The sequence below is a fragment of the Hyperolius riggenbachi genome, chromosome 2 (genome assembly GCF_040937935.1).
Source record: "Hyperolius riggenbachi isolate aHypRig1 chromosome 2, aHypRig1.pri, whole genome shotgun sequence".
NCBI lineage: Eukaryota > Metazoa > Chordata > Amphibia > Anura > Hyperoliidae > Hyperolius > Hyperolius riggenbachi.
In genome coordinates, this window is record NC_090647.1 from 159,014,476 (window position 1) to 159,030,578 (window position 16,103).

Below are 16,103 nucleotides of genomic sequence, written 5' to 3' on the forward strand. Positions count from 1 at the left end.
ATATAAGTATTCAAGACAAAATAAGACAAGGCACATAACTTTTATATTGTGCTTTACTCCTGGTGAACTAAAAGCAGCAGAGCTGCATCCACTAGTGGAGACTTGCCCAAGGTCTACTTACTGAATAGGTGGCTTACTGAACCTAAGAGCCAAGATTACTGGTCTCCTGAAGAGCCCTTAACCAGTACACTACCCAGCCACTGGATAGTGTAGGCTAGAGTACAAATTACTGTAAGATCATTCGTAGTATACATAAATGGGTGAGGTTTATACAATATTGTTACGTGGAAATTGCACTTTAAAGTTTCTATGTGATGCATAGTAGTATTTCTACACTTCTTTGTAATTTTACTTATTTTTACTATGAAAAAAGTTTATTATGGTTTTCCTATCTTTAAAAGTGCTTATTAAAATGTAACAGATTTTACCTAATGCTACCAATTCTGCTGCTACTCATTAATATGACCTAGATTACACTGAAGGCATATTGTGCCAAGCATGCTACACATACACCTGTGCACTGTACGTACCTGAAACTTGGCAAGTAATTGTTTATCAAATGAGTGCATTACAGCCTATGCTGTGTGAAAGACAGGTGAATGATGAATTACCGGCCAGTGATTGCATTTGATGAGTGTGAGGGAGCAGGGCTTCACATTGATGCACTTAGCTTAGTCTCACAGCTCAGAGACCTCGCAGCTAAAAGTAATCCCTTCTATCTGACAATCCGCAGCTAACAGATTCAGACATCTTCCTCAGGCAGAACAAATTCTCAAATCGTGTTTATTCATCTAAGGCCAAGGAGCGAGAGGGCAGAGGAGGATGGCAGGTATTTATTCTTCTATATCATCCTTCTCCGTGCCAGAGACGGCCGCCCTCCATGCCAGAAATGAGCATAAAAGCACCAAACCGGGTGGAATTATTACAAATGTGATAAATCTTGAGAGAAAATGTTAGAAAGTGCATGGTTAGCCTCAGACATTTAATTATTTTTAGATGCTCTCCTCTATTCTCATTTCCAAAGTACTAGTATGCCAAAACAAAAACCACATGCTAGAACGGCCAAAGACTACTTGCTCCGATATCACTGGTCATAAAAAAAACTCACTTGACTCATACAGGCCTACTTCTCAGCCATCGTAAAAGCCTTCAGTTGGCATGTACGTGTAACAGAGTTGCAGATGGGGCTGTGTCAATATTATTACTGATAATTTATATAGCACCATTATCATCCATGGCGCTGTACAGACAATAGTATAGAAAAATACAGAGACTGGCTTCAATGCACAAAGCAGTATCGCATTTGGAAATGCAAAACAGGTGATTTTACCGAGCATTTAGGAAAATGGCAGTTCAATGCTGTTACCGCATGGCAAGCTGAAATCACAGACCAGTGAGGTAAATTACTGACTTGTGTGGTAAATACCTCAAGACGTGTCAGTAAAATGTCAATTCATAAAGATTAAAACTTGCGGCAAGGCCCAGTAACAAGTTTGGTAATTACTGGCAGCTCTTTTGTGTCAAAAAACAGCTTCCGCGTGCCCTCAAAATGGGTATCCCATGAGTGACAGCAGCAAAGAGCCAACAGGAACAGCCTCTCTCTCCTGATACACCTTCTGATACCCTGTGACATGTTCTCAGGAGGGTCAAGTCTCTTTACCCACCCAGGCAGAAGAAAACAGCACACAAGAGAATTCCTCTGCATCCCTTTAGATGTTTAACCTTTTAGGTTCCTGTTTAAAGGTGCCGAGGAGCAAGTGGGGAAATTATCTAAGCATGGCATGTTTAATGTTTAGAGAGTTCATCTAAACACAGTCTATTAAATAAAATGTTAATAAAGGCTAATAGACAGTTCAGAAGGAGTAGAGCAAACATAACATGTACATCTAAAAGGATTCTGGGAATGCCTTTTACTATTGTAATGCCGTCAGAGGGAAATAGCATATAACTATTACTGCAAAGGTCTTTTTCGGTAAATTACTGAACTTCTACTGCACCTGTGAAAAGCTTTATGAATTGCCCCCAAAAAATCTAAAACACCGAATGCAGTAATCTGCAAAACTTTTTTTTACCGAACGTCAGTTTGTGAATTGAAGCCACTAGTATACATAAAACTACATGGTACATTGGTATTTAATACAGAACTGGTAGACCCTAGGTTCTCAACATGTGGTACGTGTAACCCCAGGCAGTACTTCTGATGGTTCCAGGGGGTACTCGGGCTTGATATACTTAACCAAGAAAAACAAATTTAGAATTTTAGAAAATTATAAATCTTATCTAACCACTTTAGCCTACAGGGTTGAGATTTTTTTTTACATCTGAGCAACTTTCACCTCCCATTCATTTGCCAATAACTTTAACACTACTCATCACAATGAATTGATCTACATCTTGTTTTTTCCGCCATTAATTAGGCTTTCTGTGGGTGATACATTTTGCTGAGAATTAATTTATTCTAAATCCATTTTAACAGGAATATTAAGAAAGAAATGGAAAAAAAATCATTAATGCTCAGCTTTTGGCCATTATAGTTTGAAATTAATACATGCTACCATCATTAAAACCTATGTACTTTATTTACCAATTTGTCCCGCTTATTACACCATTTAAATTATGTCCCTATCACAATGTATGGCGCCGATATTTAATTTGGAAATAAAGGTGTATTTTTTTCAATTCGCGTCCATCACTATTTAGAAGTCCATAATTTAATAAATCATATTGATATACTCCTTTGACATGAATATTTAAAAAGTTCAGACCCTTAGGTAACTATTTATGGGTTGTTTTTTTTTATTATTGAAATTTTTTATTTTATTTTTTATTAAAACTTGTATGTGGGTATTTTTTGGTGTGGGAGGTAAACAGGGGATTTTAAATGTTTAGAAATGTATTTATTCAATAGAAAGTGGTGTTTGGTGTAGTTTGCTATTTGGCCACAAGCTGGCCACAGTGAAAAAGTCCTGGGAGCGATCGATCTCACTCCCAGGAAGAAGTATGAAGACGGGGAACTTTTGATCTCAGAAAAGCCGTGGGAGCGCGCGCAGCCTAACTGGACGAAAATTTTCGTCCAGTTAGGGTGAAGTGGTTAAACAACGTTTTATTAGTCTTTTAGTTAATTAAAAGCAATAGTAAATGTTTGGAAATAGTTTAGAACCAATTATCATGTACTACGATTAAATATATATTTGTCAAGAGGTACTTGTGATTATGTTTAAAAAAAACCTGAACAGGAAATTAAAAGTCAAAATAAACATACACAAGTCATACTTACCTCCAGTGTAGTCTACTCCTCAATCTCTTTTTCCTCTCCTGCGTCCTGTTTGTCCACTGTGATCAATGTAATTCTCCGTCCTCCATTTTGAAAATGGCCATTACACCATAACAGCTTTCTGGTCAGCACACAGTTAAACTGTAACATCGCCCACTTGAGCCATAGGGAAACATGGACACATCAGTTCTCCTCTCAGCTGTAACTGACAGCAACTATATATTTCAGTTCTGACAAAATGTTGTCAGAACTGGAAGGGATCATTGTCAGAAGAAAATGGAGAGCTTCTGAGAGGAACTGATGGCAAGGTAACTATGTAATGTTCATTTAAAGTTACCTCATGTGTTGATTTTAAATAATTTTACTCAGTACAGGTTCCCTTTAATATGCTAGGGGGTACTTGGTGAGTACAGGGTTTTAAAAGGGGTATTAAAAGGGGTACATACCTATAAAATGTTTAGAAACACTGTGGTAGACCAGAAATTAACAACATACAGTGGTTTGCAAAAGTATTCGGCCCCCTTGAATTTTTCCACATTTTGTCATATTAGAATCAGAATCACTTTATTTCGCCAAGTACAGCAGAGCTATACTCGGAATTGGTTGTAGTACACATGGCATAGACATAGTATGAGGACAGAGGACAGTTGCGCAAACACACAGTTAACAATGATACAAGTACAGAAATGCAGTAGTGATATAGATATGGCTTTCAGGTGAAATAGTCCCGAGGCAACAGTAAGTCCAATAGAGCTGCTACTGATAGTGGATGGGCAGTGATGCTACAGTGGTGATAAAGACAGCGACAGTGGCCCGGGCAGTGGGGACCAGGCAGGCAAACGGGTGAGAGCTAGCTGCCCGACCCCGCCAGGGCAAGCTAGTGGACGGGCCTTGTCGGGGGAGGGTTGGAGTTAAGCAGCCGAACCGCTTGGGGGAAGAAGGAGTTGTCCCGCCTGGTGGTTTTGGGTGTTAAGGACCTGTAGCTGCGGCCCAACGGGAGGAGCTCGAAGTAGCGACTGCCTGGGTGGGAGGGGTCTCGGGAGATCATGGTGGCTCTCTTCATCATCCTAGCGGAGTGGAGGAGATCAAGGGTTGGAAGAGGAGCCACAAACCAATTTTAGTGGAATTCCACGTGAAAGACCAATACAAAGTGGTGCACACATGAGAAGTGGAATGAAAATCATACATGATTCCAAACATTTTTTTTAAATAAATAACTGCAAAGAGGGGTGTGCGTAATTATTCAGCCCCCTTTGGTCTGAGTGCAGTCAGTTGCCCATAGACATTACCTGATGAGTGCTAATGACTAAATAGAGTGCACCTGTGTGTAATCTAATGTCAGTACAAATACAGCTGCTCTGTGATGGCCTCAGAGGTTGTCTAAGAGAATATTGGGAGCAACATGAAGTCCAAAGAACACACCAGACAGGACAGTGATAAAAGTTATTGAGAAATTTAAAGCAGGCTTAGGCTACAAAAAGATTTACAAAGCCTTGAACAACCCACGGAGCACTGTTCAAGCGATCATTCAAAAATGGAAGGAGTATGGCACAACTGTAAACCTATGGTAAGAATATATTCGCGAGTTTACTCTTTCATAGGGAAAAACCTTTAGATACTTTCTAAGGTGATCCACTTCACCTATAGTAGACACTTTATATATGTAGAAAGGACCATATAGAATAAGCAGATTCACAACGTCTAGCGGTGCAAAAAGTACAAAAATTCTTTGACACGAATACAAGGTATTTCCATAAAAAAATCTCTGTAAGGTGCTCCTTATTTCAATAAAGACATCCAAAAAACAGGGATGGAGTGCTTAATTAGCAATATATGATTAATACATTTGATTTGGGCAACGACATGCTCTCCCATTGTAGCAGTCTGGCAGAATGGTTGGCGACCATTAGGATTGTCCAATTTTCCCATCTAGTTAGTTCAGATGGTTTGTCCATTATTCCTTTGATGCTCCTACCATGTTTTGTCCATAGGGTTTATAGATTGTGCTTTGTACAGTGGGGCGCTTGTGTGCCTGAAACGAGCGGGTCGTTGCCTAAATTAAATGTATTAAGCATATATTGCTAATTAAGCACTCTATCCCTGGTTTTTTGGATGTCTTTATTGAAATAAGGAGAACCTTACAGAGATTTTTTTATGGAAAAACCTTGTATTCGTGTCAAAGAATTTTTGTACTTTTTGCACCGCTAGACGTTGTGAATCTGCTTATTCTATATGGTCCTTTCTACATATATAAAACAACTGTAAACCTACCAAGACAAGGCCGTCCACCTAAACTCACAGGCCGAACAAGGAGAGCGCTGATCAGAAATGCAGTTAAGAGGCCCATGGTGACTCTGGACAAGCTGCAGAGATCTACAGCTCAGGTGGGGGAATCTGTCCATAGGACAACTATTAGTTTTGCACTGCACAAAGTTGGCCTTTATGGAAGAGTGGCAAGAAGAAATCCATTGTTAACAGAAAAGTATAAGAAGTGCCGTTTGCAGTTTGCCACAAGCCATGTGGGGGACACAGCAAACATGTGGAAGAAGGTGCTCTGGAGACCAAAATGGAACTTTTTGGCCAAAATACAAAACGCTATGTGTGGCGGAAAACTAACACTGCACATCACTCTGAACACACCATCCCCACTGTCAAATATGGTGGTGGCAGCATCATGCTGTGGGGGTGCATCTCTTCAGCAGGGATAGGGAAGCTAGTCAGAGTTGATGGGAAGATGGATGGAGCCAAATACAGGGCAATCTTGGAAGACCACTTCTTGGAGTCTGCAAAAGACTTGAGACTGGGGCAGAAGTTCACCTTCCAGCAGGACAACAGCCCTAAACAAAGCCAGGGCAACAATGGAATGGTTTAAAACAAAACATATCCATGTGTTAGAATGGCTCAGTCAAAGTCCAGATTTAAATCCAATTGAGAATCTGTGGCAAGATCTGAAAACTGCTGTTCACAAATGCTGTCCATCTAATCTGACTGAGCTGGAGCTGTTTTGCAAAGAAGAATGGGCAAGGATTTCAGTCTCTAGATGTGCAAAGCTGGTAGAGACATACCCTAAAAGACTGGCAGCTGTAATTGCAGCAAAAGGTGGTTCTACAAAGTATTGACTCAGGGGGCTGAATAATTACGCACACCCCACTTTGCAGTTTGTTTTTTTTAAATGTTTGGAATCGTGTATGATTTTCGTTCCACTTCTGATGTGAACACCACTTTGTATTGGTCTTTCACGTGGAATTCCAATAAAATGGATTCATGTTTGTGGCAGTAATATCACAAAATGTGGAAAACTTCAAGGGGGACGAACACTTTTGCAAACCACTGTACAGTACAAGCATCTTAAAAGACACAAGAGAGCCCTGCCTTTGCAAACTCACAGTCTACACTACATCCTGTAGTATCTCAATTTGCCAGGGTGCTATGCCAGGATTCTATTAGCTGACTTTAAGTGAACCTCCAGACAAAAATCTACTCGGCAGCACTGAAAAGGCTTAGTGTTTCTTTAACAGTTTCACAGCATCAGAACTTTGTTTTTCGTACGTAAGCCTCATTTTTAGCTGCACAAAAGCTAAGCTCCACCCCATCAAGGAAAATGGCTCGGGCATTTTTCCCCTGATGCTGTGCACAGCATGATGGGATTTCCTATGTTGTTCTCGTTGCCTAACAACTGGAAGGGGTGATCAGGACACAGGACAGTTGGAACTGTGTCTCATGCTCAGTCACCTCCTTTCAACCAAAAAGATGGCTGCCCTCATGAAATCAAACATTTGCCTGTTCTTTTAAAACAGGGTGGGTAAGAGATTATACTGTATTACCAATGTTAATTAACATACCTAATGTAATTTCATGACAGTATGTTTGTTTAGGCTGAAGTTCCTCGAAAGGCAGCCACACAAATTGCAATTTTTCTATACAATGTTTCCACAATTAGATGAAAACGATTGTACAGAAAAATTATTTTTATTTAAGGCAACTGAGAAATGCGATATACCGTTTGTTTTTTTATTTTTCCAGATTGGACTGACTCATTGGAAAATTTAGATTAATGTTACCAAGAATTTTGATAGAGTGTTAAATTGTATTTAATCTGAATAAATTGTATATAACTACCAAATTTCATTTATTGTTTACAACCACTTTTTAGTGTTTTTACAGTGTGAAAATAGGGTCAAATGCATCATCGGCTAGTGACGTATTCCCTGCTGGGCAGGTAGTACATCACTGGGATTCCCATCATTCAGTGCATGCTCAGAGAGTAGCACTGTGCTCCCGTCATGCACGCTGCCTGCGTCGCCCATTGACTTGCATTACTGCATAATCCGTGTGGTACTGATACACTGGTAAAAAGAGTGGCACTCGTAGATAGGGAGATGGGTGCCCAAGCCTTTATGGATCCTCGCACCCAAGAATCCCATCCAAGTGCAGAAACGATGATGGAGGCTGGCACATCCAAAGTAGAAAAGCTCTTTATTAGTAAGACTTTAAAAGCAGTGGTAATACAGCGCATTAATCCGTGTGGTAGGCGCCTATTATGCAGTAACGGGCCGCAGACTGTCGGCATTGCAGTGATATGGATACTTCCAGCGCAGTGTTACATTGCGTAAAGTGTGCAAGTCTCCACCTTGTGGCGGGCAAGAGTAATGCGGTGGGACACAGCATGCAAGTGTGCAAGGAGCCTCAAGCTCTGCCCCAAAAATTATAAATCACCATTGTTACCCAGCAAATGCTTTAGCATGGCATGCCTGATATTATTGGTCAGTACATAAATGATTTCCTAAACAAGTGTAAACCAGTTTTGTCTTTGTCCACGCTCTAACTGGATAGTGTACTGGTTAAAGACACTATCTCTGACATAGGGCACCAGGGTTCGAATCCTGGCTCAAGTACACTACATATTTAGTAAGAAGTCCAGGATAGTAACAGAAAATCGGTCACGTGGCACCTGCCACCACAACCCTTATACTGCCAACAGCAACACAGCATAGCTCTTTAATCATCACGCCTATCTGCCAGCCTGAACAGTCGACCTGAATCCACTCCATGGCAGCATCTCCACCAGGACAGGCCCCTCCCCCTGCAGCCACTGTCCGCCTGGATTCCAGGCCTCCAGTCTAGGCTGCAGCGGAGATCTAAATTTAGGGGAGAGGGTGAGTGAGTATTACTTACCTTCACTCACTACATATTGTTTCACAATTGGGGCGTCTCCTCCATCTTGTATTGTCTGATCCCCTGTCCCAAGGGTAACCTCCTCGACTACATGCATCGGTCCTTTGTTTTTTCTGGAGCGCCACCCACACGGACACAACCAAGTCATAATAACCGAGTGAAGATGGTCCTTCTCTATAAGCCCGAAACTGTGGTTGCCTATAGCAACCCACATTTGTGAGTAGTTATTTCACTTACATTTCCCAGGAATACTACACTTTTGGTGCTCTTTTTGTCTCCTTTTCTAACTGGTACCTGGGTTTCCAAACCTGAAATGTATCTACCAGATCTCCGGGAGACTCTTATTATATAGCTTAGGAGTGAAGTACAGGAAGGAGTATTAACTTTTCCAACATTTTTTATATTTTTTTTACTACCAGTTTTACGCTGTGTTTAATGCTTTAGATCATAGATGAAATGAGATTCACCCCACTTTCAGATGGCAACGTGGTGGGTGGAGCCCAAGTTTGTGGTGGTTTATACAAAGAGTTTTATACGTTCTTATGAGAGCATTTTAGTTTATTGAAGCAGTAAAGGAGAACCTATATATTGCCAGCGAGGGACTGGAGCAGCAGTGAGTGACTACGAGGGCACAGGATGGCTGCATGGGGCTGGTAGAAGCCCCAGGTAAGTGAAACTCATTTTTTTTTATTTTGCTTGGACCTTCCCTTTAACTAAAAGGAAACGTCACTTAAGGCTATACTACGCAGTGGTACAAAATTTCTGAGGACCATAAACAACCAAAAACTAGAGGGTAACATAGGTGTCATGCAAATGCTAACAAGTAATGTCTGGTTAGGAAGTGTCCAACATTAGGTTTTTAAACGGTTATCCAAAAAGAATGACTGGACTAAAGCGGACATGACCCAGGTGTATACAGTAGAAAGTGAAATGTGCTGGAGTGTCTGAAATACATTGTGAAGAGGAAATTCATAATTGAAATAATTAGTAAAAATGTCAGACAGTGAGAATGAAAAAGTAAAAGGCAGACAAAGAACAAAATCATACAGCTCTAGCAACTAAGAGGAAACCAGGACGTCTCCAAGCGCTACTGTGCTGCTAGGGCTTTTGTGCCAACATCTTTACCCAAATCCTGCTGCAGAGAATGAATGCAAAAGATAAAGCTATTCTTCTGACCTTATTTTTCGTAATGGCATCTGAAGCACCCAACAAAGACTGAATGCAAGCCGAGAGAGCCTCCTGAGATAATCCTTGGAACACTGCCCTCTAGAGTAAAGACACATGAAATACAACAGTGAATGAAAATACATTAAAGAGACTCTGTAACAAATTTTTCAGCCTTAGTTCTTCTATCCTATAAGTTCCTATGCATGTTCTAATCTGCTCTGGCTTACTGCAGTCTTTCCTAACTGCACTGTCTCTGTAATAAATCAATGCATCTTTCCTCTGTCCTGTTTGTCGGGCTAAAGCTTGATTGTGTGGAATGTGCAGGGCTGCTTGTGATTGGTAGAAGCGATACACACCCTCTGCAGGCCCCCTGCATACTATGAATGACTCACACACTATGCTTAGCTGAGCCTATTAGAAGCTGGTTAGTTTGTTTGTAAACACTGCCTAAAACTGTTAATTACAAGCCAGGATTGCAGCAGAGAGTGGCAGAAACAGCACAGAGGGGCACAGGAGAAAATAATGAATAGAATGGTATGCTTTTTATTGTAAGAATATTAGAGTACAGATTCTCTTTAAGAATACAAAATGCTGTTTTAATAGAATGCATGCATGTTATTTTTTTCTAACCACAAGTCATTTTTACTTGTTTAACTTTAAAAAATGGGCACTGGACAAAACCAAATTACATACTATTATTTCAGATAAACGTATACAATATGACATGCCAGTTTGATAACCTGTGTGAATTATAAAGTGTTTAAAATGAAATGAAAATATGTGTACCAAGGACGCTGGATGGGGGAGGAGGCCATAATACACAAAGCCTGCAGCCCTTGTAGCTCACAAATGGACATTCAACCGGATCCTATTCACTTTTTCTCCTAGGTGATATTTCACATCTTATCAATAAAATGCATTTTAAGACACCAGCAAGCACAAAAACATTCAGAATAATTTCAGTAGTACTGTCACTTACTTATTGGTACTTTTTCCAATTACAGAGAGCTGAAAAGTTATTTTAAACAAAAGATGAAAATTATCCCCTGGGAGAAAAAGTGAATTGGATCCAGCACACTGTGTGATACTCTACAGAGATGTACTGAGATTTTGTATGCTCCAGAGATCTCTGACCTGTGGCAACAACATGGTACAGGCAAACAAGCAGGTCTCATCATCCACCAGCACTTGAAACGTGACCACAGAAGTGTGCACTTACATCAGTGAGAATGTATTGCTGAAATATGAAAAATAATTACAATGCACTGAACTGCACTATGGGCAATCCTTGCCTAACCTGAGTAGAGGACTTACAAAACAGGTTATTAAAAAAAAAAAAAAAAAAAAAAAAAAAAACACCCCATAAGGGATGTTGGTAATGGTGTGAGCCATTGGGGGTCCGGAGGTTGTGGGGAGCACTATTACTTAACTATGAGGTGCTGCTCCTCTGGCCCCCAGCATGTATGTTTTTTCTGTGGAAAGCTTTGTGGATTTTATGCAAAATATGATTAACTGGAGCACAATTGCAACTTAAAGAGGAACTGTTCTGAAAATAGCGTGATGCATAAAATTACTTATTTTTTTTACAATATTACTTTATTAAAGGAGCACTATTGATTAACATTTTTTTTAACCTGGGATTGAGAGAGTTCCTGAAGTGCTGGTAAATAATGATGTATACATTTCATTTGCTTATCTCTTGTTTACTGTAACAAATTCCTTTCACTCTGAACTGGCGGCAGTGTGCTCTAATCTGACAGCAGAGTGAGCCATGAGGGGAGGGGGAATTCCCTCAGAGTGCACCTGTTAATCCTGTGTGTGTGAGAAAAAAATCCTGTGTCCTCTGACTGAAGTGTCTGAAGAGAGCAGAGGAAATGTAACTTGTAAACATTTGTAAGTCTGTGACACTGTGACACCTTTCACTCTGAACTGGCGGCAGTGTGCTCTAATCTGACAGCAGAGTGAGCCATGAGGGGAGGGGGAATTCCCTCAGAGTGCACCTGTTAATCCTGTGTGTGTGAGAAAAAAATCCTGTGTCCTCTGACTGAAGTGTCTGAAGAGAGCAGAGGAAATGTAACTTGTAAACATTTGTAAGTCTGTGACACCACAGCTTTTCATACTTTTTTTTTTTTTTTTTGCTTTTAGCCGAAAAATACTCTGTAGTCTGATACGCAAAAAACACTGGCTGTATATTGAAGAAGACACCCCTTTTGAGAATGATTTGTCCCAATAGAGCCAAATCCTACACACAATGAATTAAAGTTTTTGCCTATAATATTTAACATGAAAAGTAGGAAATGTTTACATAGCTACTTAGGCATTATTTGTACACTATCATTTTAGAACACTTGGCTTGATAGTGTTCCTTTAAGTATTTGGTCAATGTTTGCCTATTGTAAATATCTTTCCTCACCCTAAGGCCCCATACACACATCAGACCATAGTCTTTTGAAAATGAAAGATCACAGACCAATCTTACCACCCTTCATGTAGTATGAGAGCCATACTCTACACAGTCTTTTCTGTGGAGCTGAACTCCACATCAGAAAAAAATCTTTGCAAGATGCTGCACACACAGATGCTGTACAGACACAAAAGATCAGTAGCTGCAAAAGATCTGTTCCTGCCAAAGATCCGTTCCGGCAAATTGCAATGATAGTCTATGAGATCTGCAGATTACCATACACACATGATTTAACTGACATTCATCTGCAGATCAGATCCACCAGGATGGATTTTCAGATCTGCAGATGATTGCTTGATCTGCAGATGAATGTCAGTTAAATCATGTGTGTATGATGATCTGCAGAGCTCATAGACTATCATTGCAATTTGCAGGAATGGATTTTTGGCAGGAACAGATCTTTTGCACATACTGATCTTTTGTGTCTGTACAGCATCTGTGTGTGCAGCATCTTGCAAAGATTTTTTTCTGATGTGGAGTTCAGTTCCATAGAAAAGACTGTGTAGAGTATGGCTCTCATACTACATGAAGGGTGGTAAGATTGGTCTGTGATCTTTCATTTTCCAAAGACCATAGTCTGATGTGTGTATGAGCCTTAATTTGCATTCAGAAACTTATCACAGGTGGCAACACCTTTAGTGCTGTTAGAATTCCACATAGTTAAACAGCCTAGGTATGGCATCACTAGGAGGGCGGGGCTACATATCAATAAACAGCAATATATAGCTTTAGGAAGTGTCTCAGATGCTGAATCAAGGATAATTAACATAAAAGTAGGTAACCTGCATAATTTACTACATTCTGGCCCTCAGTCAGAGTTTTATTACAGGTGAGAAGAACTGTATAATATACACATCTGTGAGCTGTTAATGTGCAGTGTACTAAACAATCCACATGCTAAAGGTCTGACAACTGCCCAGGCAGAAGAGAAAAGTGGGCAATCACATGTCTGTTTATGCTAATTGTGCGGTGTCATTGGTGCTAGTCTAGTTTAGGGGACCCAGCAACAGCAAGAAACCGCATAGGGAACAGTTCTCCAATCACAGCACACAATACAGCATGAAGCACTGTGATTGGCTGAATAATGTAAGTGTAGTTTACTACAACCTATCTGAAACCTAGCAGTTTGAGAGGGTGCTGTCCCACCCAATCACATTAGCAGAATTTTCCTGTGAGGCTATCTGCTGGGTTCCCTAAACTAGACTAGCTACGTGTCATTTGGCTGTCAATGGTTTGAATCACAGGACCAACTGGACATAAAATAGTTACATTATGGTTTGATTAAACCATCACTTGCTAACAATTTTGTCCTGAGCTTTACCAACGAATAAACAAAAAAAAAAATCAATCTTTATTAGCCACAGTTTGCAAGCAATACAGAATGATATGAGTGCATATAGTTTATCAACCCAGGTACCAGAGGCCTGCATCGGGTCAGGTACCCCCGCGTACCCGAAATGACAGTCGGGTTTGGGTACCCGTTTTGATTTTAAATCAGGTTGCGGGTCAGGTGCAGGTGCCAGATTCACCAGAAAGCTGGTTGCGATTCGGGTGCAGGTAGTGGGGCTGCGGGTCTGAAAAATTAGACCCACACAGGGCATCAGGTCAGGTACCCACAGGTTACCTGAAATGCAGGTCAGGTTCCAGTTTTAATTTTAATCGGGTCGGGTGCAGGTAGCGGGTCTGAGGGTACTAGAAAGCGGGTTGCGAGTAAGGTGTGGGTAGTGGGGCTGCAGGTCTGAAAAATTAGACCCGCGCAGGCGTCTACCTGGTGCCATGTACCACCAAAATATACATCTTTTATGCTAAATCATGTCATGTCAAATTGTGAAAACTGTTGTTAACAAGTAAGGACTGCCCAAGACAGGCCTATTATGTAACAAAATAGAGAGAGATAAGTGCACAGGGTTAGCTAGTGTAGCTTCATTGGAGTGCTCTAAGCCCAAAACAAGGTCATCAGCAGATACTTGGTAAAAGAAAGCAGCTGGGCACTTCCAATTAAAACACCAATTTATTGAATACCTTTAAAAATCAATCCGGAATGGGAGGATATGTGGATTAAGCCATTTGCGTATTTTATTGCAACGCGTGATGAATTAATCCAATTTAAGATTATGCATAAAGCCTATTTCACACCAGTTAGGTTGTCAAAGATGGATCCTTCTAAAACCAATGTTTGCTGGAGGTGTAATTCCCCCCAGGGTAATTTTGATCATATTTTTTGTCACTGCCCCAAACTGCTTCCAATGTGGCAGCAAGTTTTTGACCCAATTACAAAAATAACCAAAATTAATATCTCTCTGCATCCTACCTGGTGTGTACTTGTTCTCACCGTGGGGTTGGCCAGGACCAGACATCAAAGAGCCCCGATAGGAATACTCTTATTTTACTACCGGAAAGCTATTCTGCAATGGAAAAAATACTGAACCACCTGGACTACAATATTGGAAAAAACTAATCAATAGCTCAGTTCACTTGTACAAGGCTGCTTACATAGCTAGAGGGTGTAGTGCAAAGTTTGGGAAGATTTGGAATGAGTGGATCAAATCTAAATAAAACGGTTAGTATACTTAGTATCCCATAGGTCAGTGGTTCCCAACCGGTGTGCCGCGACACATTTATGTGTTGCAGCAGCACCGCCTATGTGTCGCCGCTTTCTGATTGCCGATCGTTCCCCCCGCTGCTAAGATCGCCCTCCTCCTCCTCTATTAGAGCAGGGCTACAAGCAAATGGTCGCCGCCGTCCGCATTTGCGGACATCGACGGCCATTTTCTTGTAGCCTTGCACTAACTAGGAGCAGAGGGTGGAGGCAGGTCATGCAGGACGGCAATGATATTTTGCAGATGCAGTCATCCTCACCCAGCATCCAATCAATTTGTGTTGTGCCCACTGGCTTCCTCCGTCTGTGACTCTGCCCCACCCCCATGACCTCATTTCAGCATGTCATTGGCGGCTTCATTAGGCTCAGGCTGCGTGGCGCGTATATTCAAAAGAACTGTAAGGGTGGATTGGGCAGGACTACGAGGCAGAAGAGCATTCCTTGGATGTCAGCTGAAGAGAGAAGTAGCTTGGGCTGTGTCTGGTGTCTGTGCCGTCTCGCGGTCCCTGCAGCTGCAGAGCGGAGGAGAAGTGAAAGCAGGAATGGTAATGACCATCATTACCACATGTGTATTACAGCTACAGGGACCTACTACTCCCCCCCCCCCCCCCCCACCCGAGCAAGCGGTTTACTGCAGGGGGTTCACACTGGTGGTCTGCCCTGTCGAACTCCTGCTTATAACACGCTGCTGGTCACTTTCTTTCACACACACTGCTTGACGTGTGTGTGTGTGTGTGTGTGTGTGTGTGTGTGCGCACACACACACAAACACACACTGCTTGTCACTCTCTCTTTCACACGCACACATTGCTTGACACACACACACACACACACACACACACACACACACACACACACACACACACACACACCTTGTCACACTCTCTCATTGACACACTGCCTTTTACTCTCTCTCACCCACATTATTGGGCCAGCATGCTGTCCCTCCAGCTACTTTTTTGGGCCACCATACTGTCCCTCCAGCTACTTTTTTGGGCCAGCATACTGTGCCTCCAGATACTTTATTGGGCCAGCAGCAGCATATTATTCCATATTAACCCATTCGCGTTCCGTCGTTTTCACTTGAGAAATGTTCATCTCCCATTCATTAGCCTATAACTTTATCACTACTTATCACAATGAACGGATATATAGCTTGTTTTTTCCGCCACCAATTAGGCTTTCTTTGGGGGGTACATTTTGCTAAGAGCCACTTTACTGTAAATGTATTTTAACAGGAAGAAGAAAAAAACGGAAAAAATTCATTATTTCTCAGTTTTCAGCCATTATAGTTTTAAAATAATACATGCCTCCATAATTAAAACTCACGTATTGTATTTGCCCATATGTCCCGGTTATTACACCGTTAAAATTATGTCCCTATCACAATGTATGGCGACAATATTTTATTTGGAAATAAAGGT

General features: G+C 41.2%; 1 protein-coding gene across 1 annotated transcript in view; it reads right to left on the minus strand.

Moving 5' to 3' along the window:
* COG3 (component of oligomeric golgi complex 3) overlaps positions 1-16,103 on the minus strand; it is a 127,378-nt gene that overhangs the window by 54,644 nt on the left and 56,631 nt on the right. The window contains 1 exon segment of the mRNA XM_068267753.1: positions 9,626-9,715. Within this exon segment, the coding sequence (XP_068123854.1) occupies positions 9,626-9,715 (90 nt within the window).